This window comes from Sus scrofa, chromosome 8 (assembly GCF_000003025.6).
Source record: "Sus scrofa isolate TJ Tabasco breed Duroc chromosome 8, Sscrofa11.1, whole genome shotgun sequence".
Taxonomy (NCBI): Eukaryota; Metazoa; Chordata; class Mammalia; order Artiodactyla; family Suidae; genus Sus; species Sus scrofa.
Window position 1 is genome coordinate 6,241,164 of NC_010450.4, and position 22,799 is coordinate 6,263,962.

The 22,799-nt window shown below is 51.0% G+C and overlaps 1 protein-coding gene across 1 annotated transcript in view; it reads right to left on the reverse strand.

Moving 5' to 3' along the window:
- Positions 1 to 22,799, reverse strand: part of SLC2A9 (solute carrier family 2 member 9) — a 156,388-nt gene that overhangs the window by 30,021 nt on the left and 103,568 nt on the right. The window contains exons 9-10 of the mRNA XM_021101011.1: positions 16,094 to 16,195; positions 13,346 to 13,421 (exon numbers count right to left, since the gene is read on the reverse strand). Of these exons, the coding sequence (XP_020956670.1) occupies positions 13,346 to 13,421; positions 16,094 to 16,195 (178 nt within the window). The remainder of the gene's footprint in view (positions 1 to 13,345; positions 13,422 to 16,093; positions 16,196 to 22,799) is intronic.

The window sequence follows — 22,799 nt, forward strand, 5'->3', positions numbered from 1 at the left end:
GAATGTCTGTCAGGATTATGGACCTCACGGAGACAGAAAATGTCTCTGACTTGGTTTCTGCATCTTCAGCACAGAATGCAGTGCCCAGCACACAGTGTGAGTTCAGAGTATTTTATTGCATGAATGAATTGGGACATAACTGCGACTAGAAAAAAGAGCAAAAAAAAAAAAAAAAAAGTACTGTCAACAGCCAATGACAAGTTAGAAAATCTGTGTGCTAAAGCGCATGTGTTAGTTTCCTTATAAAGCAAGCCCCTGGGGGCCCTTTTTAGACTGAATTCTAACAAGCTTGATTTTCTGTTTTCACTATTTTATTGAAACAAAGGAGCTGGGTGCACAGGGAAGCACCTCAGGGGTGAAGCAGTAAGGTGAGTGCATCAGCGTTGCCCCCTGGCGGGGATAAACGAGTTTCCGACTTTCCCTTAGCGATGCCACCGTCTTAGAAAAATAAGCCCCCTCTTGTGTGGCTTGACGTCCCCTCTGAAACAGTTCTCTCTCCGAGGCTTGTTTGATTTAGTGAAGACTGCCAGGTCTCCAAAGCTTGACCTCCAGAACAGCAGAGCCAAGGGGAGGGGGCTGGCTTCTGCTGACAAGAGGGGACCCAGACGGGACAGTTTTCTGAAGCACAGGATGCTGACCTGTGGCTTAGGAAATCCGTGTAATAGCCCCGATTTCTCAAGAGCGTTCTGGGAGTTGGAATTTTTTTTAGCCACTTGGCAGAGGTTTTCTGTCGCACTCAGACCACAGCTTTCTCGTATGTGTCATCATCATGGAACAGATGGGACTAGATCAGAGAGCTGAGCTAACGTGCCCAAAGTCACACAGCCGGTAAACGGGGTCCTGGCCCAAGGCTGGAAGAAGATGAAGCCCATAGTTTCTCAACGGCATCAAGCTGCCCGTGGAAAAGATAATACAGAGGAAATGCCATTTCATTTTCCGGGTGTTTTTCTTTCCTTCATGCAAACTTGGAGCATAAGGGATGCTGTGATGGACAGAACAATGTCCCCCAAACGAGTCCATCTGTGAATCCTCAGAACCTGTGAAAATGTCACCTTCGAAGTCCTCACCTTTGATGGCCAGAGGACTTCACAGATGGAATTAAGTTAAGAATCTTGAGATGGGGAAAGTTATCCTGCCTTGTCCAGCTGGGCTCCATGTCCTTAAAATAAGGGTCCTTAAAAGAGGAGATAAGAAGGTCAAAGTTTGAAAAAGAGATGTTAGGACAGAGGAGGCAGAGGTTTGAAGAAGGAGGAAGCGACCACGAGGAAAGGGATGCAGGTGACCTCGGAGGCTGGGAAAGGAAGAAATAAAATTGCCCCTGGAGCTTCCAGAAGGAATGTGGCCTTGGGGACTCACATTGGACTTCTAGGCTCAGAACCGTAAGATAACAAATTAGTGTTGTTTGTGATGATTGGTTACAACAGCGATAGGAAAGGGGTGCAGATTCTAAAAGATGCTCCATTCCTGCAGACATGGCGCCTTAGTGAGGCCTCAGCTTGAAGCCGAGAGATGGTTGGAAGACCAAGAGCTCCTCCTCTTCGGAGCAGGTGGGCATCGCATTGGCGCCGTCCTTGCGGCTTCAGTGTCCTTTCCTATTGAGGGGGTCAAGCCCTCCAGGTGTAATATCCTAGAGAAGAGAACATTCGCCAGGAGATTTTCGGCTTCTTTCCTATTCCAGGGCCAGCCCTTGGAGATGCAACCATGGAATGCAGGCCCCGAAGGGGCTTCTTGATTGAAATCAATTTAGCGAGGGAAGTAGTGTTTAATGAGCAATGACTATGTGCCAGGCCCAATTCTAGGAGGGTGGGGTAGTTCCTCTTATTGAAATCTCCCACCCGCTGTCTTGTGGGCATTTCCGGAGGCCAGGAGCCCAGGGTGACAAAGAGCATGGATTAGGAAGCTCAATTGCCCCGATGTGAAACCTGGCCTGCCTGTTAATAGCTGTGTGGCCTGGGTGAGCACCTGGTCTCTCTGTGCCTCAGTTTCTCCATCTGTAAAATGGGTATTCATCATAGGCTGTTGGTGAGAATCAGAGGTGATGAAATAAGGAAGAGGACAGGGAGTGGGAGAGAGAGAGAGAGAGAGACTTGCCCCAAATCGCATAGCAAATAAAAGAGGGAGCCAAGCGGAGCCGAGTCTTGAGCTGGTGCTTATGCTAAAGCACCAAGTTACAACAGTGGTTCTCAACCAGGGGCGATTCTGCCCAGGGAACATTTTTTTAGCAACATCTGAAGACATTTTTGGTGATCACAGCTGAAAAGAGATGCCGTTGGCAGCTAGGGAGTCGAGGCCAGGGCGCTGCTCAACATCGTCAATGCACAGATTGGCCCCCACAGCAAAGGATTATCTGGCCCCAAATGCCAGTAGTGCTGAGGTTGAGAAACCTTGTTCTAGACTGTTCTCCAAGTCCTGTAATAATGGCATCAAGTTCCCATGTGTGCCTCATCTGTGGGGGAGGGGAGCTTGTGAAGAAACCTAATTTCTTTTCTTTTCTTTTCTTTCCTTTTTTTTTTGTTTTTTGTTTTTTGTTTTTTGGCTGCACCCATGGCAGGTGGAAATTCCCAGGCCAGGGATCAAACCGTCACCACAGCAGTGACCAACACCAGATCCTTAAACCAATGAGCCTGCAGGGAACTTCAAGAAGCTAAATTTCTTTTAAAAAAATTTTTTTTTTAACTTTAAAAATTTTTTAAACTTTTGTTTACTTTTGGCCACACCCATGGCATGTGGAAGTTTCCAGGCCAGGGATCAAATTTGTGACAGCGACCCAAGGCGATGAAGTGACACCAGGTTCTTAAACTGCTGCGCCACGAAGGAATTTCCCCAAATTTCTATCAAACCATTTATCCTCTCTTTCTTGAATTCTGAATTTATAATCTGTGCTGTTACAGAATGTATTTAAATCTGCCTTAATAAAGGAAGGAAAGAAAGAAAGGAAATTAAAGCTCATCAAGCACCTTCTATGTGCCTGGCACGGTACATATCACTAAACTGTTCTTATTGCATCTCAACGTGAAGGCTGCCGAGTTTCATTCTGCCAGTGGGGGGACCTGCAAAATGAAGCTAAAGGAAGTTATGTGGCTTTCCAAGGATGTCACAGAAGTCCGAGGGGTGATGTGACCTCCATCCCTGCCTCTCCCTTGGCGCCATGTGCCTGGGGCGCGTTTCCTACGCTTTCCTGAACAGAATAGAGAGGAATGTGTGGGAGCTGGTAAGGTGCCTGATGGTCTTTGAAGATCTGCCACCCCTGCATTGATGAGACAGCCCAAGCTCCCTGCAGTAGCGCTGGTTTTGCGGAATCTGGCTCCAGGGCCCATGATTTGCCATCTAAGCAAACAGAGCATTTCAAAGCTCATGGCTCCTGGATGAAAGGATGCAATGTAGAGAAACGAGGCATGGCCAGAGCCTCGCCTGGGACCCATCTGCCTCTAGCTAGGGACTCAGGAGGGTGCCAGAGGGACCCGCGGTACAGGGAAAGGGCCCCAGTCCTGGTTCTGACACTAGCTGTGCTGTGTGGGGCCAGTTTCTGCCTCTCTGAACCCCCGTTTCCTTACCTGTATAGGCAGACACTGAGCCAATAGAGGGATGCGTGTGAAAATGGCCGGTGACCTTTCAAACCTTAATTATTATCATTGGTGCTGGGTTATTATTACTACAGGAACCACTGCTGTTGCTACTGTTATTAGTGAAAGACTCGCCTCAGAGCAGTTCTCTGAGCTTATTGGGAGCAGGTCCTCCAAGCTGTAACCCACACGGCAGCCAAAGTGAGCGTTCGAGACAGAAATCAGGTGAAGTCAGCCCTCGGAGTCAGACCCTCCAGAAGTTCCCCACTGCCCTGGGAGTCCAAGAGCCACCCTAACCAGGGCCATGGTGCTGGATGTCTTTCTACTTTTGGCTTCACCTCTCGTCACCTGCATCCTGTTTATTCCACTCCAGGCACACACACTGCCTTACTCTTTCCAGATCAGCACTGCCTGACACATAGCCCCTAGCCCCGTGTGATTATGGAACACACTTAGAGTGTAGCCAGTTTGAATCAAAGTGTGCTGAAAATGTAAAATACACCCCAATTTGCAAAGACTATGAAAAAAAAGAAATTTAAAAGACATAAAATGATGACATGCAGAAACGGTAAGGTTTTGAAAAATGGAGCTGAATATAATGTTATTAAGAGGACTTTCACCTGCTTCCTTTTTACTTTGTTTCCATGTGGCTAAAATTACACGTGAGGTTTTAACTGTGTGTCTTTGGGCAGCGCTGTTCTAGAACACGCCATGCCTCTGCCTGGGAGAGTTTCCCTTTAGGCGTCTGCAAGGCTCAGTTCCTGACTTGAGTAGATCTTTGTTTGCACTTGACCTGCCGGGGAGGTCTTTGCTAACGACCTTGGTTAAACCGCATCTCTTACTGTCTGTCACCCTTTATTCCCTGTCTTGCTCCTGCTGTGGGACTTAGGATGGCCTGGCTTCACTTCGTATATTCTTTGGCTGCGCCCGACTCCCTCCCTGGAAGAGTAAGCTCCGTGGGGGCTCTTCTAGATGCTTATTTATCCCAACATCTAGGACACAGTTGGGTACAGAGGAGGTCCTCATGTAGAGATGCTAACAATACAGAAATGAACAAAACAGATACAAATCTTTCAAAAAAGAAAAGGACCGAAGTAGTTTGTCCTTTCCCTGTCCTTGTCATTTCCCTGTCCTCGGCCACAGAGGGAGCTGGGGTGGCTCAGATCAGTGACAGCCTGAGAATTGAAGGAAGCCAGGAGCTGAGACCCCGGTGTCAGGCACAATGGCACATCCTTGGATATGGCGATGATGCTGGGTCCCACGTCTTGTCCTAAGGCAGGCGCTGGGAGAAGGGAGTGGCAGCCAGCACGAGGGAAGCCCCTCCACGCACAGGCACACGCCTGACGAATGCGCCCCACGTGCCAGCACATGGGCCATGTCTACACTTGCTTCCTGTGTGTCGTGTATTTAACTCTCACAACACCCGTGACGCATCTTGCACACTGGAAAACCAAGGCAAGAGAGGGTGGAAAAGACCAAGCCCACATTGGAGGTGGTGTGGTGGGCGGGCCTTGGAGCCCAGGGTCCTTCCCCCTTCACGTTGCCTCCCTGGGAAATGGCATCTTTTGCTCCTTAGGAGTCAGTTTGTGGTGCTTAAAATCTCCTCTGAATGTGCTTTATGTGGGGAGACGGACAGACATCCTTTAAGTACTTTTATCAGCGTGAAACCTGCCTTCCCTCAGATTAACAGAAAAACAATGCGCGGGGTATGAATGTGATGGGCCACTTCCCCACTTCAGCTGTTTATTTTTGATCTTTCAGAGACGTGATCATTATCATGTAATTGCATCTCATTTGGAAAAATACAAATTAAAACAAGGTTAGTGCACGTTCCTCTGGCCCCCACAAGAGTTTGGTCGTTGAAACCATAAAGGAAAATCTGAAGGTGAATGTGGCATTTCCTTCATGACCTGTTTCCACCACCTGTCCCAACCTGCAGTCTCTGCATCCACATGGGTTACTGATGGCAGCAGAGGCAAAGGGAGAGGCTGCCCCACCATCTTTCTCAAGTAATACTTGAGTTTCTTACAAAAGGAGATGATGCGTCTAATGTCCTTAGCACTGTGCCTGGCCTCAACAGGTGCTCAATAAATGGCCTTGGCGATGATGATGGTGGTGGTGATGATGGTGGTGGGAGTGGTCATGATGATCACGGTGGTGATGTTGGTGGTGGTCATGATGATATGGTGATGGTGGTGGTGGTCTTGGTGATATGGTGATGGTGATATGGCAATGATGCTGCTGCTGCTGCTGATAGTGGTGGTCATGGTGATATGGTGACAATGATGATGATGGTGGTGGCCATGACAATGTGGTAATGATGGTGGTGGTCTTGGTGATATGGTGATGATGGTGGTGGTGGTGATAGTGTTGATGGTGGTGGTGGTGATGGTGGTGGGAGTGGTCATGATGATCATGGTGGTGATGTTGGTGGTGGTGGTCATGATGATATGGTGATGGTGGTGGTGGTGGTCTTGGTGATGATGACGGTGATGATGGTGATGATGGCAGTGATGGTCATGGTGATATGGTGATGGTGATATGGCAATGATGCTGATGCTGATGATGATAGTGGTGGTCATGGTGATATGGTGATGATGGTGGTGATGATGGTGGTGATGGCAGTGATGGTCATGGTGATATGGTGATGATGGTGGTGATGGTGGTGGCCATGACAATGTGTTAATGATGGTGGTGGTCATGGTGATATGGTGACGATGGTGGTGATGGTGGTGGCCATGACAATGTGGTAATGATGGTGGTGGTCATGGTGATATGGTGATGATGGTGGTGATGGTGGTGGCCATGACAATGTGTTAATGATGGTGGTGGTCATGGTGATATGGTGACAATGGTGGTGATGGTGGTGGCCATGACAATGTGGTAATGATGGTGGTGGTCATGGTGATATGGTGACGATGGTGGGGGTGGTGATGGTGGTGCTGGGAAAGGTACTATCTTGCATGAAGTCTTTCAACCTCCACTAGGCTGCACAAGAGCGAGCCTTTGGCCTGGAACACTTCCTTACCAACAGACAAAGAGTCCAGAGTTTCTGCCTGGAGCATTCCTAATTGCTCCTCGGGGATCCCATCGTCCACAAAATGCCAAGATCCAGGACAACTGTTTGGGATCCTTGGGTGCTGGCCTCAGTCTGGGAAGCATCTTGATCCAATGTTCAGTGTGTGTGTGTGTGTGTGTGTGTGTGTGTGTCCGGAGGTTTGCAGAAATGGTGACGGTGGTGGTCATACCATATTTCTACAGCCCCGGTTGGCACATGTTCTGCGAGACTAAGGGCTGGCCCATAACAAGCACCCAGTACATACACTACATAGTTGTTTAATTGAGTGAGACTTTTTAGAAGAAGATTTGTTGAGCCCACTTCTTGCATCTCCTCCTATCTAGAAAGACACTAAAATCCTTCGTGGTGATGCCTGCTCCTCAGGACTAGTAGTCACCTTCACGAGACCAGCAGCAAACTTTTGTAAAATGTGTGCCTGGCTGCAGGCACCTCCCCTTCACCCTTATCATAAACTGACATTCCCCCCTTTCCTCTTTGGGGCAGTATTTCAGAGCTGTCTGAAATGCCACCTCCCTGGCTGCAGTTAAGTTGACAAAACAAAAAGATGTCACAGTCATTTGTGAGTGCGGCCACTCCCAAGGGTGAGCTGTGAGCCAGAGGGAGCTCAGGAAAGAAAAGAAGAAGACTGGCCCATAGCTGGGGTGCACATCAAAGGAGAGGTTCCAGGAAGCCCTGACCTTTGCATCTTCCCTTAGAAATGCTCCAAAGAGGGAGTTCCCGTTGTGGCGCAGTGGTTAACGAATCCGACTAGGAACCATGAGGTTGCGGGTTCGGTCCCTGCCCTTGCTCAGTGGGTTAACGATCCGGCGTTGCCGTGAGCTGTGTAGGTTGCAGACACGGCTCGGATCCCGCGTTGCTGTGCCTCTGGCGTAGGCTGGCAGCTACAGCTCTGATTGGACCCCTAGCCTGGGAACCTCCATATGCCGCGGGAGCGGCCCAAGAAATAGCAACAACAACAACAAAAAAAAGACAAAAAAAAAAAAAAAAAAAAAAAAAAGAAATGCTCCAAAGCCCTTAACTTGAGATACCTGGTTTTCTGTACATTTATCATTCCTGCTCCCTGCCCTTTGTTGAAAAAGCTCTGATATATCCTAGCTTCTCCTTCACCTCCTGGGAGCAGTTTTCTCAGGGCTACCTGAGACGATGTCTCCCAGGCTTAAATCCTAATTGTGACCCAAATAAAACTTAACTCTCAAATGTCAGGCTGTGCTTTTTAGGGCCAGGTTTGGCATATGGAAGTTTTTCCAGGCTAGGGGTCCAATTGGAGCTATAGGTACCAGCCTATGCCATAGCCCCAGCAATGCCAGATCTGAGCCGTGTCTGCGACCTACACCATAGCTCATGGCAATGCTGGATCCTCAACCCACTGAGCGAGGCCAGGGATTGAACCTGCATCCTCATGGATCGTAGTCTGGTTCGTTACCACTGAGCCAGGATGGGAACTCCTGTGCATTTTCTTTAACTGGACACCTGGAGGGACTGGGATGGGGGTGCCCCTCCCCCCCGCAGGGCACGGCAGCTCCACACCCCCTCCCCCAAACCTTGCCCTGTACACCTCTTTTGAGTAAGCTGTACTCATGTAAGTGTTCCTGAGTTCTGGGGATCATTCCAGCAAACAACTGAACTTGAGGGCGTAGGTCTTGGGCCCCCCCTGCACTGTAGTCCCTGGGGCAGAAATACAGTCACCTGGGGCCTCCGACTGCAGTTAGTGTCTAAAGTAGGGAAGTCTTGGGGGACCGCTTACTTTGTGGGGTCTCTGCTCGCTCTGGGTAGGGAGTGTCGGAATTGGCTTGCTGGACCCAGCTGGTGTTAGAGAATTGCAGAGTGGGTGTGGGGAAAAAAATGACCCATTTGGTGTCAGAAGCGGTGTGAGCAAACACAGTAGGAATTCCACGAAGGAGTGCTGAGTGACGGCGTGAAACATCCAGCCTGTCACTGAGGGCCAGCCAGTGGCCAGGCTCTGTGTTTGGTGCCTGGAGCATGGAAGGGATGGAAACGAGGTCCCTGCCTTCGCAACATTCCCAGATATTAGAGGACCCTGAGAAGCCGCGGCCGTTGTCATACGGGGTGGAGTGGGTGAGATCAGCAGCAAATCTGGGGGCCTGGGGGCGCACAGAGCAGGGGCTGTCCACTTCTCAGAAAGGATGAAGGGTCCGTGTGCACGGATTTCTTAAAGACGAGAAGCCATTCTGAGGCAGGAGCTAGAAGGGCTCCAGGATAGACATTTACAATTAGCCTCTTGTTTACGCTTCCCGAGGCAGGAGAGAGGGGCTCTGGGATGGACATTTACAACCAGCCACCTGTCTATACTTTAGGATGGAAGCAACGACAGGCACACGGCGAGTAACTGGTATTTGTCTCTGTGAATTTGTTAATAAGGGTAATGACAGGATCAAAAGAGGGGCTGAGCCCTGCCTGGACAAAAGACCAAGAGGTCATCTTCTCCCCATCCTCAGGGTCAGGGAGACCCCAACCACACATGTGCAGAGAGGCACTTCCAGGTCAGAAAGGGAGGGGGTGCCAGACCATAGTAAGTCTAGACGACCTTCCCACCGTGCTTTGCTTCGGAATCCATCTTGGCCCAAAGATGCTCACGCAGATCAGGGAGGGCCCTGGGTCTGGTCAGGTGTGAAAGGTAAAACAAGATAATTGGCCAGAGGAAGACACAGACCAGGAAGAGCCGCCCCATATAAGTGGTTTAATCAATCAGCTCTCTGGTACGCTCCTCAATCAGGGGGATGCCCACGCCCACGCTCCTTTGGGTGTGAGTTCCTGCTTTGCTTCTGCCTTAGCTAAATAGACAAATTCTCCCTGTGCTCTCCCAAATGCTGTACTGTGTTTCTAAAAATAAGCCGGATACCTGTTTTCATAGTCTCTGCCTCCTTGCAACAGTCTTGCTTTCAACAGGGCACAAGAATCAGGGCAATTCCTCTTTTAGCCTCTAGCTAGTCCAGTGGCAGGGATTCCTGGTTTGCACCCAGGCTGCCCAGGTTCAATTCCGGAGCAGAGAATTAAGATCTCACTTCAAGCCATCACTTAGCACGGTCTCTCCAAAATCAATTCCTCGAGTGGAGGGGTGGGGGTAGGGTTCTAGGCGGGGGAGCAGATGTGTAAAATCATGTCAGCATGGGTGGCGGTGGGGTAGCTGCACGCAGCTCTGTGTGGCTGAGAAGCCCGGAGAGTGTGTGGGGGTGGAGGGGAGTGCTGGGGGAGAAGGGCGGGCAGGGAGGAGATCCTTATGCACCCCTCAGGGTTAGTACACGCGGGCAAGCTTTCCAGATTCCATCAAAGTGGTAGACAACGGTGTCCCCTTTTCAAGCTGGGCGTGTGCTTCTCTGCCCCCTCAGTTCTGCTGGAACCTTCTGGAGCGCTCGGATGAGGCTAATGTGCTCCTTTCTAAGAGCCATGATCCAACCCCACCTTGCAGCCTAGTCCAGGGTACATCCACCCTCCCCACAGGCCCGCACAGGACCGAGCTTGGTGCCAGGCACAGAGTCATATGTAATAAGAATTTTCAGACTGTAATTGACAAGCTTTGGGGGTGACCTCCTTCCCCTCAAAGCTAAAGCACTTGGATGGCTCCTCCTTTCTTAGGCTTCCCGGCCACTGCCTTGGAGTTATGTCCACAAATAAAATATGTAGCAGGAAACCGGCTTTCTTGTTCTCTTTCTTTTCCTTCATTTCAGCTCCCTGTCAAGTCTCCTTCAATTGATCTGCTCACCACAGATGCTGCCTTGGGCAAAGTTACAGCATCTCATCAAATCCTGGGGTTGGGGGGAGGCCCTAGGACCATTTATTTCCTAGTGTCTCTGAGCCGTGCTTTGGTGGGGGGAGCTCCTCCTGGGATCTGCTCCTCCTTGTCCACTTAGGGGGATGCAGGATGATCCCACAACCCAGTGGCAGCTCCATCTGAACAGGTAATTTCCCCCGGGGATTAAGCTGTTGCTCTGTCAGTGTCAATCTGAGTGAAGCCTCAAGCTCTGGTCCATCTCGAGGCTGCAGTAGCTGGAGGGGGCCAGACCCAGCTGCTGGGGAACCAGGCGGGGGTGAGGGCGGGGGGGGGGGGTTGGGGAGCAGTGGAGAGGGGCCGACGGCTGATCTGAGATTGGGGTGGTTTTCTCGCTTTCAAGAACCATTTCGGGAGCTTGGCTGCAGCTGAGGCTCCATGTGACAGCAGCTCACGGACACGCATCCACCCTTCCTGGGTCTTTCGTCAGTTATTTCATTCATTCGTTAACAAGCATTTCTGGAACACTTTCTGTGTTCTCGGGATAAGATAATGAACCCCAAATGAGGCCCCTTCACGGAGCTCATTTTGCAGTTGGGGGTGAGACACACTAAACCAGGCATCAGCAGACGACAGCGCACAGGCCTGTCCAGCCTGCCACCTGCTCTCACGAGTACAGTTTTTTTGTCTTTTTAGGGCCACATCTGCAGCATATGGAAGTTTCCAGGCTAGGGGTCTAATTGGAGTTGCAACTGCTGGCCCACGCCACAGCCACAGTGACGTGGGAACTGAGTCGAGTGTGTGACCTGCACCATAGCTCATGTCAATGCCAGATCTTTAACCCACTGAGCGAGGCCAGGGGTTGAACTCGCGTCCTCATGGATACCAGTCAGGTTCGTTACCACTGAGCCACGGCGGGCGCTCCGCGAGTACAGTTTCAGTAGAACCTGGCCGTGCTGTCCTTCACTTACATGCTGTTTGTGGCCGCAGTGGCACTGCCACTGCCGGGCTGCCCAGAGGCCACGGAGGCTGCGTGGCTCGCAGAATATTTACCATCTGGACCCTTACAGAAAAAGTTTGCCAATCCCTGTGCTGAACAGATGAGGACACAGTGAACAGAGGAGCCAGCGAAAGACGCTGGGAAGGGAGTAAACTTGGGTGATGTGATCAAGGATATGTGTGCACATGTGTGTACGTGTGTGCACACAGGCGTATATAAGTGTATCTGTATGTGTGCGTGTGTTTACTTATGCGTGTGTATACTTGTGTGTGTGTGTACGTATGTGAGCATGTGTGTGTGTATGTGTGTGTGCTGATTTTAAATTAAGCGGTAGGACAGGCCTCACTGGGCAGGTGACATCCCAAGTGACATGGCCACGCTGGCCAATAAGTCCTGGGTTTGGGTCTTAGTGTTCCCAGGCCTTGCACGGGGCCACCGGCTGCCCACATCCAGGGCCTGGGCATGAACGCTGCCCGTGGAGCCAGAGGAGTGGAGGCCCTGTGGGACTGGACTCATTCCCTTCCCGGCTCTCCTCTAACTGCAACATGGGCTCCTCACTGGTCCTCCGGTCACTGGCTGCCCCCTGCAAGGTGCCCATTCTTCCTCCAGCCATCTCATCATTGCAGCACAGCATGTGAGTGTGAGTGTGTGTGCGTGTGCGAGCATCTGCGCACCTGGATGCGTGTGCACACACATGTGCGTGCCTGATGCCCTCCCCTAGTCACTCCATGGCCCATCCCATCAACTCATTACAACCTTCTGTTGTTCCAGGTGGGGACAAATGTGACAGGACACGGAACACGATGGCCCATGAAAATCAGCAGTGCAAAGGGAGAAAGAGAAATTTGGCTCTGTTTGTTCTGATAGAAACTTAGTGTGGTTTTTATCAATGCAGAAACCAAAACAAAGAAGAACCCCAGCAGCACCTCCTGAGAGACCTGCCCTGAATCACCTCCCCGACCCCACCGTGGGCTTCCCGGTCCAACGCAGCCCCTGTGGGGCCCGAGCCAGGGCTGCAGGGCCCTCAGCTTCATCCATCCTGCCCATTTGATAGATGGAGAAACTGAGGCTCTGGGAGAGCAGAGGACTTGCCCACTGGGGAAATGACAGAGCTGGGGCTGGAAGGGGGTCCTGGGTAAACTGAGGCTCAGAAGACTCCAGACTCCACGGTCATGCAGGTTCAGTGTAAGGTGGTTGGGGGGCTAGGGTTAGGCAATGCCATCACTGCTCCATCTATGCAAGGAGCTCCCCAGCTCTGCCTTCTCTAGAGCTGTCTCTAGCCTTGAATAAGTCAAAACACATCAAGTGCCTGGCCAAATGGAGCACGTAATCAGTGATCAATAAATCTTAGATGCTATTATTATTATTGTATCTTCCATACCAAACTGTAGCTTCTCTGTGGGCACAGACTGTAGCTTCGGTCTCTTTGATTTATCTCAAGCTAGTGTCTCTGGCTCACATCTTTTTCATCTGTTGATGGTTGCTAGGTTGCGGTGTGTGCTATATGTTCCATCTATGCATTTTTTTTCTGCTTTTTAGGGCTGCACCTGCGGCATATGGAAGTTTCCAGGCTAGGGGTCAAATCAGAGCTGTAGCCTCAGGCCTACATCTCAGCCATAGCAACGCCAGATCCGAGCCATGTCTACAATGCTTTTGTCTAAACCATAGCAATGCCAGATTCGTGCTGCCTATACTGCAGCTTACAGCAACACCGGATCCTTAACCCACTGAGCGAGACTGGGGATCGAACCCGCATCCTCGTGGTTATTAGTTGGGTTTATAACCTGCCGAACCACAATGGGAACTCCCTCGTCCGTGCATCTTTGAGGTGGATGGAAACCAAGGCAGCCACTGCATTTGGATAGATGAGGACTCTCTTTCCCCCCCACTCCCAGTGGGCTTTACCCCCCCCCCAGACAGCAAGCTCCCCCCAGGTGAGTTCCTGGGCTGGCCAGTGAGGAAGGGGGCCACCTTACCTGGTCCACTGCAGAAGGCGGCGATGATGGCCAGAATGCACAGGATACTCAGGTAAGGAATCCAGGGGGCGTGGTCCTGTGAGAGAGCAGCCGGTGAGGACAGGAGATGAGGCAGCCATGCAGGCAGCACCTGGGTTCCCACCCCAGCTCCTCCTCGACCCATCTGGGTGACCTTCACATCCCTGAGCCCCGGTTTCAGTGGCCACAAAGTAGGGATAATGATAACTCTGAAGCCATCCCATCTGTCTATTTTACAGAATTGAGAGTGAAATGAGATGGCCTGTGAAAAGTTTAGCATAGCCTCGGCATACAGTAGGTGGTAAATCAATAATTAACATTGATTGAGAGTCTAGTTTGAAGCGCGCAATATGAGAAATTTTTATAGGCATTATCACATACAAAATTTTTTCTGAGTCAGTCTCCATCATCATGTAAAACACTGTATTTCTCCTCCTGCCCTATTGACAAGGTATGAGATGAGTTAATGCATGCTATTACATATGCTTGGAGGGGCTGTCACTTGTCTGGTGGGTGGGGGTGGCCTCATGCTGGGTGTAGGAAGATGTTTGGGAAGTTGCTTCTGCTCTAGCAGACTGGATGGTTGATGATTAGAACGTGGTGTCACCAGTGCTGGGACATGTGTGGAGGTGCCAGGGCACCTGAAAACAGTCTAGAGAGACTCAGGGGGGGAGGTATCTGCTCTCACCTTTGAAGGCTGAGTTAAAATCAGCCAAGAGGAAAAGGAAAGGGAGGTGTTCCAGGAGGGAGCTCCCCATGGACAAGGGCACATAGGGCAGTGGGAGAGGGAAGAGGGGAGAGGGGAGAGGGTGGCCCTTCCAGCCTAGTCCTGCTGCAGGGGGGTGGGTCTAGCACTGGGCTCTGTACTGTATGGCTCTCTGCTGCACTGAGGAATCATTCATTCATTCATCCACCCATCCATCATCCACCCATCTATCCATCCATCTATCTACTCATCAATTCACCCATAATCCATCCATCCATCCACTCATCCATCATCCACCCACCCACCCATCCATCCATTCACTCATCCACCCATCCACCTATCCATCCATCATCCATCATCCACCCATCCATCCATCATCCACTCACCCATCCATCCATCTATCCATCCATCCATCATGCATGCATCCATCCACGAGGCAGACTGTTCCAAATTCCTCCTGGGTGCTATGCTTTAGGCTGGGAGGAGGGAATGTAGAAACTCATTGTCCACTGGGAGAGAGAGGTGGGTCAATAGTGACAGCCAAGGCTGTGTGATAAGTGATGGTGCAGCTTTGCCTCTGGAGTCCCAGGAAAGACAGAGGAGGGCACCTCATTCAGATATGGGATAAGAAAGGTTTCCTGGAGGAAGAGGCATCCAAGAGGTAGCCAGGCTTTCCTGAGTCTGGGTAGCCAAAGAAGCTAGTGGATGAGGGCAGCCAAGCAGGAAGAGCTTTGCAACCTTGTGAGACAAGGCCTAGAGGGGCTCACACTCTCCAGGTGGCCCTTCTAAATATGACACACGCTGCAGAAAGACACTGTCCCAGAGCACCCAGCTCGGTCAATCCGAGGAGCCGGTGGGGCTTCCTGCTGGGACAACCCTGTCAGGTGATTGGGAAGGCGGGTCCCTGCCAGCACACGCCCCGAAGGGAGGGGTTTCCGCCTCCTGCCTGGTCAGTGTGCCCAGGGGCACCTTCTTTCCTAATGATGCGCTAGTGCCCATCAGACACCAGCACGCTAATACTGCCTTTTTCTAAAGACATGAGGGACATTAAGAACTCTGGTGGATGACAAACGTGTGTAACGTTCCATTTAGGGATTTTCAAAAAATGCAAACTTTTCACGATCACTGTGACATTGCTTCATGCTTCCCGGAGCAGTAAGATGCATCCGAGGCACCAAGTATGTACTCAGTTAATGAGGCGACCCCTGAGCAGGACAGGGGCCAGAAGGAGACCCTGAGATCTTGGGATCTAATCCCAGCTCTGCCATTTACCAGCTGAGAAACCTTGGGCAGCTCATTCATTTAGGTTTATGCCTCAGTTTCCCTGTCCCATTAAGGGAAAAATATCACTTGATCAGTGACAGCGCCATCCACCCCCAAGTATTCATTCACTGAGTGATTCTTAGGTTCCAAGTACTCGAAGTGCATTTGCTCATTTAATCCTCAAGATGCCCCTGAGTATCGGACATGGGTCCCATTTTAGATGTGGGGCCCCAAGGAGCAGAGAGGTTAAGTGACTTGCCGGAGGTCACCTCATGGAGAGTAAGTGGGGAGCTAGGATTCCCAGTAGGCGGTGCGCTCCAGAGCCCCTCCGGTCCCTACAGGCAACGATGTGACAATTGTGCAGGTGCCTCGTACCGCAGTGCCCGCCACCCGGAGCTGGAACCTGGTAGCTTCAGGAGGCATCTTAGGAGTCATCTAGCGCGACCTCCTCTCTTCCACAGATGGGCAAACTGAGGCTCAGGAGGGGATGTATCTTGCCTGAGGTTGCACAGCTCATCAGTGGTAGTGACAGGACCACGAGTCAGGTCTCTCATCCCCCTCCCCCCTGGTCCAAGGACCCATTACTAAGCCCCCCTCCCCGAGGGCACCCAGCAGCTTCAGGAGACGCCCTTGGGAACTCGGCATTACAAGCGTCGTCTGTAGGCTGTACGGGACTTGCCAAGCCCATGACCCCAGAGCACTGAAGCCGAAGCCACGCCCGTGCTGACCCCCCTCGGGGCATGACAGGCAGGTCTCCTCACCTGCAGCGTCAGCGTGGCAGTGAGGATCCCAAAGAAGAGGGTCATCAGCCCAAAGCCGCCGATGAGGAGGGGTCTCCGGCCCAGGCGCTCAATGACCAAGCCCTAGGTCAGGGGCAGAGACACAGTTATTATGCTTCCTCTGGGAGCAAAGGGGACCGCGGTCTGTGCACCCTGCTGGGGTCACGGTTAAAGGATAGCTGTGACCTGGAGACACCCGGCCCCTTTCTCCAGGACAACAGTCAGAGGAGTGACCTTTATGAGAAAGGAAGAGAGGCAGGGAGCGAGCTTGCCAGGCAGAAGGGTTAGCGGGAGCAAAGGCTTGCGGGCTGGAAAGCCCTGGGCAAGCGAGTGATCTGGCTTGGACACGGGGAACCAGTGACACTGCCGAGGACCATGAAGCCAGAGCTGTGCCCTCTCGTCCGCCAGCTTCAGATGATGGTTCAGAAGCAAGCCAGAACACAGAGACGAACAGTCGCGGTCCTGGCCCAAAGCCTTGGGGTCTCTCGCTAAAGGAGTCTGGCTGCGGGAAACCTAGAGTCCCCGCCTCTTCCTCATGCGCTGCTCCAGCAAGGGCAGGTGACAAGAAGCCACCTGGGCATGCCGTCCCCGAGCCCAGCCTGGACGGCTGTCCTGCAGTGCTGAGGGCACTGGGGGCTCAGTGGGCTCAGAGGGGCTGGGAAGGACAGCAAGCCTGGCTGACAGCTACACAGTTCAAAAAACATCCTTGACTTTCCCCCCAGCAAGGCTTTCCCTCTGCCGCCCAGGGAGGCAGGGCAGACTCCTGTGTCCAAACTTGGCCTCCTTGACACCTGGCCCAACAGAGCAGAGCACAGGTGGTGTTCAGAGGCTCAGGGGCCTGATGTGGGCAGACCTGGGTTCGAGTCCTAACTCTGCCCCACAGGGTCCCTGCCCCCAGGACAGCTGAGCTCCTGCTTCTCTAAGCCCGTTTCCTCACTTGGGAGTGAAATGATAATCCCGCCTGGGCAGCAAGGCTGTGAGATTAGAGGCGGGAACTCACAGCGCCTGCGGTGGGCTCCTGAAGAACAGACATTTCCGGCCAAGGGCCCAAAAGGAGCCAGGGGAGAAGATTTGCAGGAGCAAGTCTTGTGGTCCAGATAAGGTCTGGGGGAGTTCCCGTCGTGGCTCAGTGGAAACCAATCTGACTAGCATCCATGAGGACGCAGGTTCGATCCCTGGCCTCGCTCAGTGGGTTAAGGATCCGGCGTTGCCATGAGCTGTGGTGTAGGTTGCAGACGTGGCTCGGACCTAGCATGACTGTGGCTGTGGTGTAGGCTGGCAGCTATAGCTCCGATTCGACCCCTAGCCTGGGAACCTCGGCCCTGAAAAGAAAGAAAAAAAAAAAAAAAAAAGTGTGGTCTGGGGTCTGGGCCCAGGAGCCTCCACTTGGCCCTGTGACCTTCAGCAAGTCAATCCGTGCTTCTGTTTTCAAGACTCCCCTTTTCTGAGGTTGGCGGGTTAGTTTGGGTGATCACAGCTGATGAACGTTTGCCACCCACTGTTATGTGTCAGGCATTTCATTAAACATTCTACGTGTCAATTCATTTAACTGTCACCACAACTTTATAAAGTAGGTTCCGTTACCTTCCTATGCTGCCTGTGGGACTGTTCGTTGGTACAGCCACTATGGAGAACAGCAGGGAGATTCCTCAAAAAGTTAAAAATAAAGTTGCCATGTGATCCAGCTATCCCACGCCTGGGCGTGTATGTAGATAAAATTCTAATTCAAAAAGGTCCATGAGGCCCAATGTTCACAGCAGCTCTATTTTCAAGTCAAGACACCTAAATGTTCATCAACAGATGAGTGGATAAAGAAGATAGGTGTGTGGGGGGGGGTGTATATATACCTATATCTCACAATGGAATATTACTCAGCCATCAAAAGGAATGAAATAATGCCACTTGCAGAAACATGGATGGACCTAGAGATTATCATACTAAGTAAGTCAGAAAGAGAAAGACAGGAGTTTTCAATGTGGCACAGATGTGGCTCAGATCTGGTGTTGCTGTGGCCGTGGCGTAGGCTGGCAGCTGTGGCTCCAATTCGACCCCTAGCCTGGGAACCTCCCTATGCTGCAAGTGAGCCCCTAAAAAGTAAAAAGCAAAAAAGAATTTACTGAAACATAAACTTGGTTTGGAAATTTCTATTTAAAAGATGAACGTGTGTGAGACCTGTATACCTGTCTGGGCCAAAGTTATGAGAAATGTAAAAAGTAATGTTTTAAGTGAGTTTTAATATTTCAGGATGGTCTGTGAACCCTAAATATAAGAAATTAAAATGGTCTTGAGACGTTTCTTTTCTTTTATCTTTTTAGGGCCGCACCCTCGGCATATGGAGATTCCCAGGCTAGGGGTTCCGAGCCGTGTCTGCGACCTATGCTACAGCTCACGGCAACCCCGGATCCTTAACCCACTGAGCTAGGCCAGGGATCAAACCTGCCTCCTCATAGATGTTAGTCAGGTTCATTACCACTGAGCCACAACAGGAATTCCTTAACACATTTCAACCAAGGTGCCAAATCAGACATGGGTCAGGACCCACTGGAGTTGCAGGAAAGTCTGCCAACAGACTGGCTTCTCCAGGTTTTCTAGTCCTGGGGGGACTTCTTCCTCTCAAGTCACTGTAGAAATGGCTTCAGGCCAGAGCTTCTGCAGCTTCTAAGGGGAATATACCCCACCCTCCTGGCCCTCTAAAGAAAAGAAAGATCTTAAGAGGTTTATGCCATAATTTAAGCCATTCTCAGCTTTGGGAAGATGGAAAAAAAATTAAGCTCTTAAAGAAAAGTGTTGAGAAAGAGAGTGGCTGGCTGACTTGGGATCAATGCCCAGCCCTCGTCCTGGGGGAAGCTGTGGGGCAGCCCAGATACAGAGGGGCCCAAGGTAGTTTCTGGAGAGATGGGGAGGAAATCAAAAGATGCTTAGTGGGAAATAAAGCATTAAGCACACATCCTGGGAGCCACGGGGTGGGCTGCAGGATGCATCCTTGGCTGAACTCATTATGGAACCAATTGATGAAAGGTTTTATCAGGGTCAGGAGTGGGGACTGCGGGGAAATGGACCCCTGTCTGCTTGGGGACCCAGGGCCCTGACACTGCATCCCCCTTCCTTGCTCCCCTTGAACCCCCTTTCCCTGACGAAGAGCCTTCGGAATCAAGACAGTCCTCAATCCCCAGGCAGACTTTTCCCCAAGGCAACAGATTACGCAAGCGCTTCTCGGAGGATGATGTAAACTCAGTGTGGGACTTCAAGATCTCTTCAAAGAGATAGAACTCAAAGCCTCTGGCCAAGTCGAGAATCACCAGGCCCTTATCACCGCCCCACCCATCTCACTGTCATGCCCCGCCCCCAACCTTGGGCGACCCCGCCTACTCCTTCCTACCCCTCCTGGGAAAGGTATGTGGCCCATTCCTCACCCTGCTCCTAAACCCCAGCCCCCAACCAACCGGCAAGTGTATCCTAAGACCCCTCTTCCCCACCAATCAGCAGGTCAGCAGGTGTATCGCCGCAAAGCCTCTCCTCGCTCCCTGGGCTATACAAACAGACACTCCTCATCATCGGGAAGGCATCCGTCTCTCATCTCAGTAAACTTACCCTTCTCCTTCACCTCACTAGGCTGGAAATCCTTCTTCTGACCCACATTCACAGACCACGACAGAAACCAGTAGGTTTTTTGTCTAACTTCGGTTCCCCGGCACAGTCCCTTCCTGACACCTGCAAAACCTCACTGACCCTGTGGGGCTTCTGGGCACAAGCCCTTCTGGGTGCCCATTTCCGGTCTGTAGGGGATAGGCTTCCGCCTCCATGACCCTCCTTGAGTTCCAAAACCTTCCAACGCAAGTTTAAACAGCGGCTCCTCAGGGGAGGGAGGGGATGCGGAGACCGGGGAGGAGAAATCAAGAAACAATAGGGAGCCTGGGAGCAGATCCTGGTTCTGTCTCAAGGGGTACACCTAGCACTATCTTGGAGCCTAAGCCCCCACAGAGGGAAGATGTTAGCTACCTGACGAAGCATTCTTTGGTCCAGAGCGGTCACAGCACGATAACCCTGAGAACCACAGAAGTTCATCAAGAGGCCCCCTGAGGCCAGATTAAAGAAATGTAGGCCCCGCACACACCCTGATCCTTATTAGCAACCTGCCCTCGAACCGTGTGACTATAAAACTCTCCAAATCCTCTCAGTGAGGACAGTGTTTGAGGCATGAGGCTGCTGCCTCCCCCTTTGCCTGGCAAAACAATAAAGCTATTCTATCTTCTGAGTTCTTCTTGCGATTCAGTGGAAATGAAGCTGACTAGTATCCGTGAGGATGCAGGTTCAACCCCTGGCCTTGCTCAGTGGGTTAAGGATCCGGCATTGCCACAAGATACGTATAGGTGCTGGATGGGTGCAGCTCAGATCCAGCCTTGCTATGGCTTTTGCATAGACGGGCAGCTGCGCTCCAATTTGACCCCTAGCCTGGGAACTGTCGTATGCTGCAGGTGCAGCCTTAAAAAAAAAAAAGAAGAAAAAGCTATTCTACTCTCCTCCTTCAATTGGGCGATGGTGCACAGTTTCAGCAACAAGAGTGACTTATATGAGTTCCATTTCGTCTCAGGTAAAAAACCACAGTGTCCCTGCTTCTTACCAGAATGAGCCTCATGTTCCCCAGGTGGCTACTCCATGTGGCAGTGGAACCTACGGCTCCTGAGGCCAGAGTGACACTCCACGGATGGTGGCTCATCAGAGTTAATGCTGCACCAAGAACATCCGTTTGGAAAACCAGCTCTTTCTGCAAGATGACAATTACTTATGGCTGTCCAAGCTGATGGCAGAGCCAGGAGCCAAAATTAATCCCAGATCAAATGAGCCAAAATGTCTTTCCCAATTTTATTAGGGCCAAAGCCATTTTAATAGATTGTCAAGGAGTCCCGCTGTGGCTCAGTGGTTAACAAATCCGACTAGGAACCATGAGGTTGCGGGTTCCATCCCTGGCCTCGCTCAGTGGGTTAAGGATCCGGCGTTGCCATGAGCTGTGGTGTAGGTTGTAGATGGGGCTCGGATCCTGCGTTGCTGTGGCTCCGATTGGACCCCTGGCCTGGGAACCTCCATATGCCGTGGGAGCCACCCTAGCAAAGACTAAAAAAAAAAAAAAAAAAAAGATTGTCAAAATCTCAGTAAGAAAAGAAAAACAAAAAAAACAAAAAAAAACACCTCGGCAAGTCCTTTTTGACAGGCAATTACCTCACAGGGCTGCATGAAAGAGCAGACACATATTTCAAGGTAAAGACAGCGTTGGAAGTGGCAATGGACCCCTGTGACTGTCGGGACAGCCCAGTGGCCCTTCATACACTTTGAGTTTTGTTTCCATGACAAATTTTGTCAGGTGGTGCATTGGTTTCCTGGACTGCTCTAACAAATTACCACAAACTTTGTGGCTTAAAGAAGCACATATTTATTCTCTCACAGTTCTGGAGGCCCCGAGTCTAAAATAGGTCTTGTCGAAGTTCCCGTCATGGCACAGCCCTCTGTCTCTTGGGATAGAGCGTGATGGAAAATAGTATGAGAAAAAGAACATATATATGTGTGTGCCGGGGTCACTTTGCTGTGCAGCAGAAATTGGCACAACGCTAAATATCAACTGTATTTTAATAAAAAAATAATGAAACAATAAATAATGGGAACCTACCTAGATAGAACGAGAATAGTGACCACTCACCAAGTCACATCATGTCCCAGGCACTGCTGGCATCACTGAATGTGCACCACCTGTTTGAGCCTCCTGCCATCCCTGTGAGGCAGGAACAGGGTCCTTATAGAAACGAGGAAGCGAGTCACACGGCGCTCTTGCAAAACGTACTGGGGTGATGCAGCTCCAAAGGGATGGAGCTGGGATCAGATTCCAGGCAGCGCGGCTCTGCCATCCAGCCTCCAAGAAGGGAGACTCAACTCAGCCCCGCACACAACGGTTAAGGTGACTGCTGCACAGCCAGGGTTTTTTGTTTGTTTTATTTTGTTTTGTTTTTGCTTTTTAGGGCCACACTCATGGCATAAGGAAGTTCCCAGGCTAGGGGTCGAATCAGAGCTGTAGCTGCTCAGGGCAACGCAGGATCCTTAACCCACTGAGAGAGGCCGGGGATTGACACCGTGTCCTCATGGACCCTAGTCAGATTGTTTCTGCGGTGTCAGATTCGTTTCTGCGGTACCACGATGGGCACGTTCAAATTTTTTTTTTTTATTATAGTTGATTTACAGTGTTCTGTCAATTTCTGCTGTACAGCAAAATGACCCGAATATACATATATATATTCTTTTTCTCACATTATCTTCCATCATGTTCCATCACAAGTGATCAGATATGGTTCCCTGTGCTGTGCTGCAGGACCTCATTGCTTATCCATTCTAAATAGAATAGTTTGCATCTATTAACCCCGAACTTCCCGTCCATCCCACTCCCTCCCCCTCCCCCCTCGGCAACCTGCAAAGCCAGTTCTTAAAGAATCACACAGCTTTCACATCCCGGGTTAATTCAGAGGGGGCGGCAATCTACATACTTTTCTGCATATATGTTAGACTTCAATAGAAATCATTCCTACATAAGGTTTTTTTTTTTCCTTTTTTAGGGCCGCCCCTGCAGCATATGGATGTTCCCAGGCTAGGGGTTGAATCGGAGCTGCAACTGCCAGCCTACACCACAGCTCACAGCAACATGGGC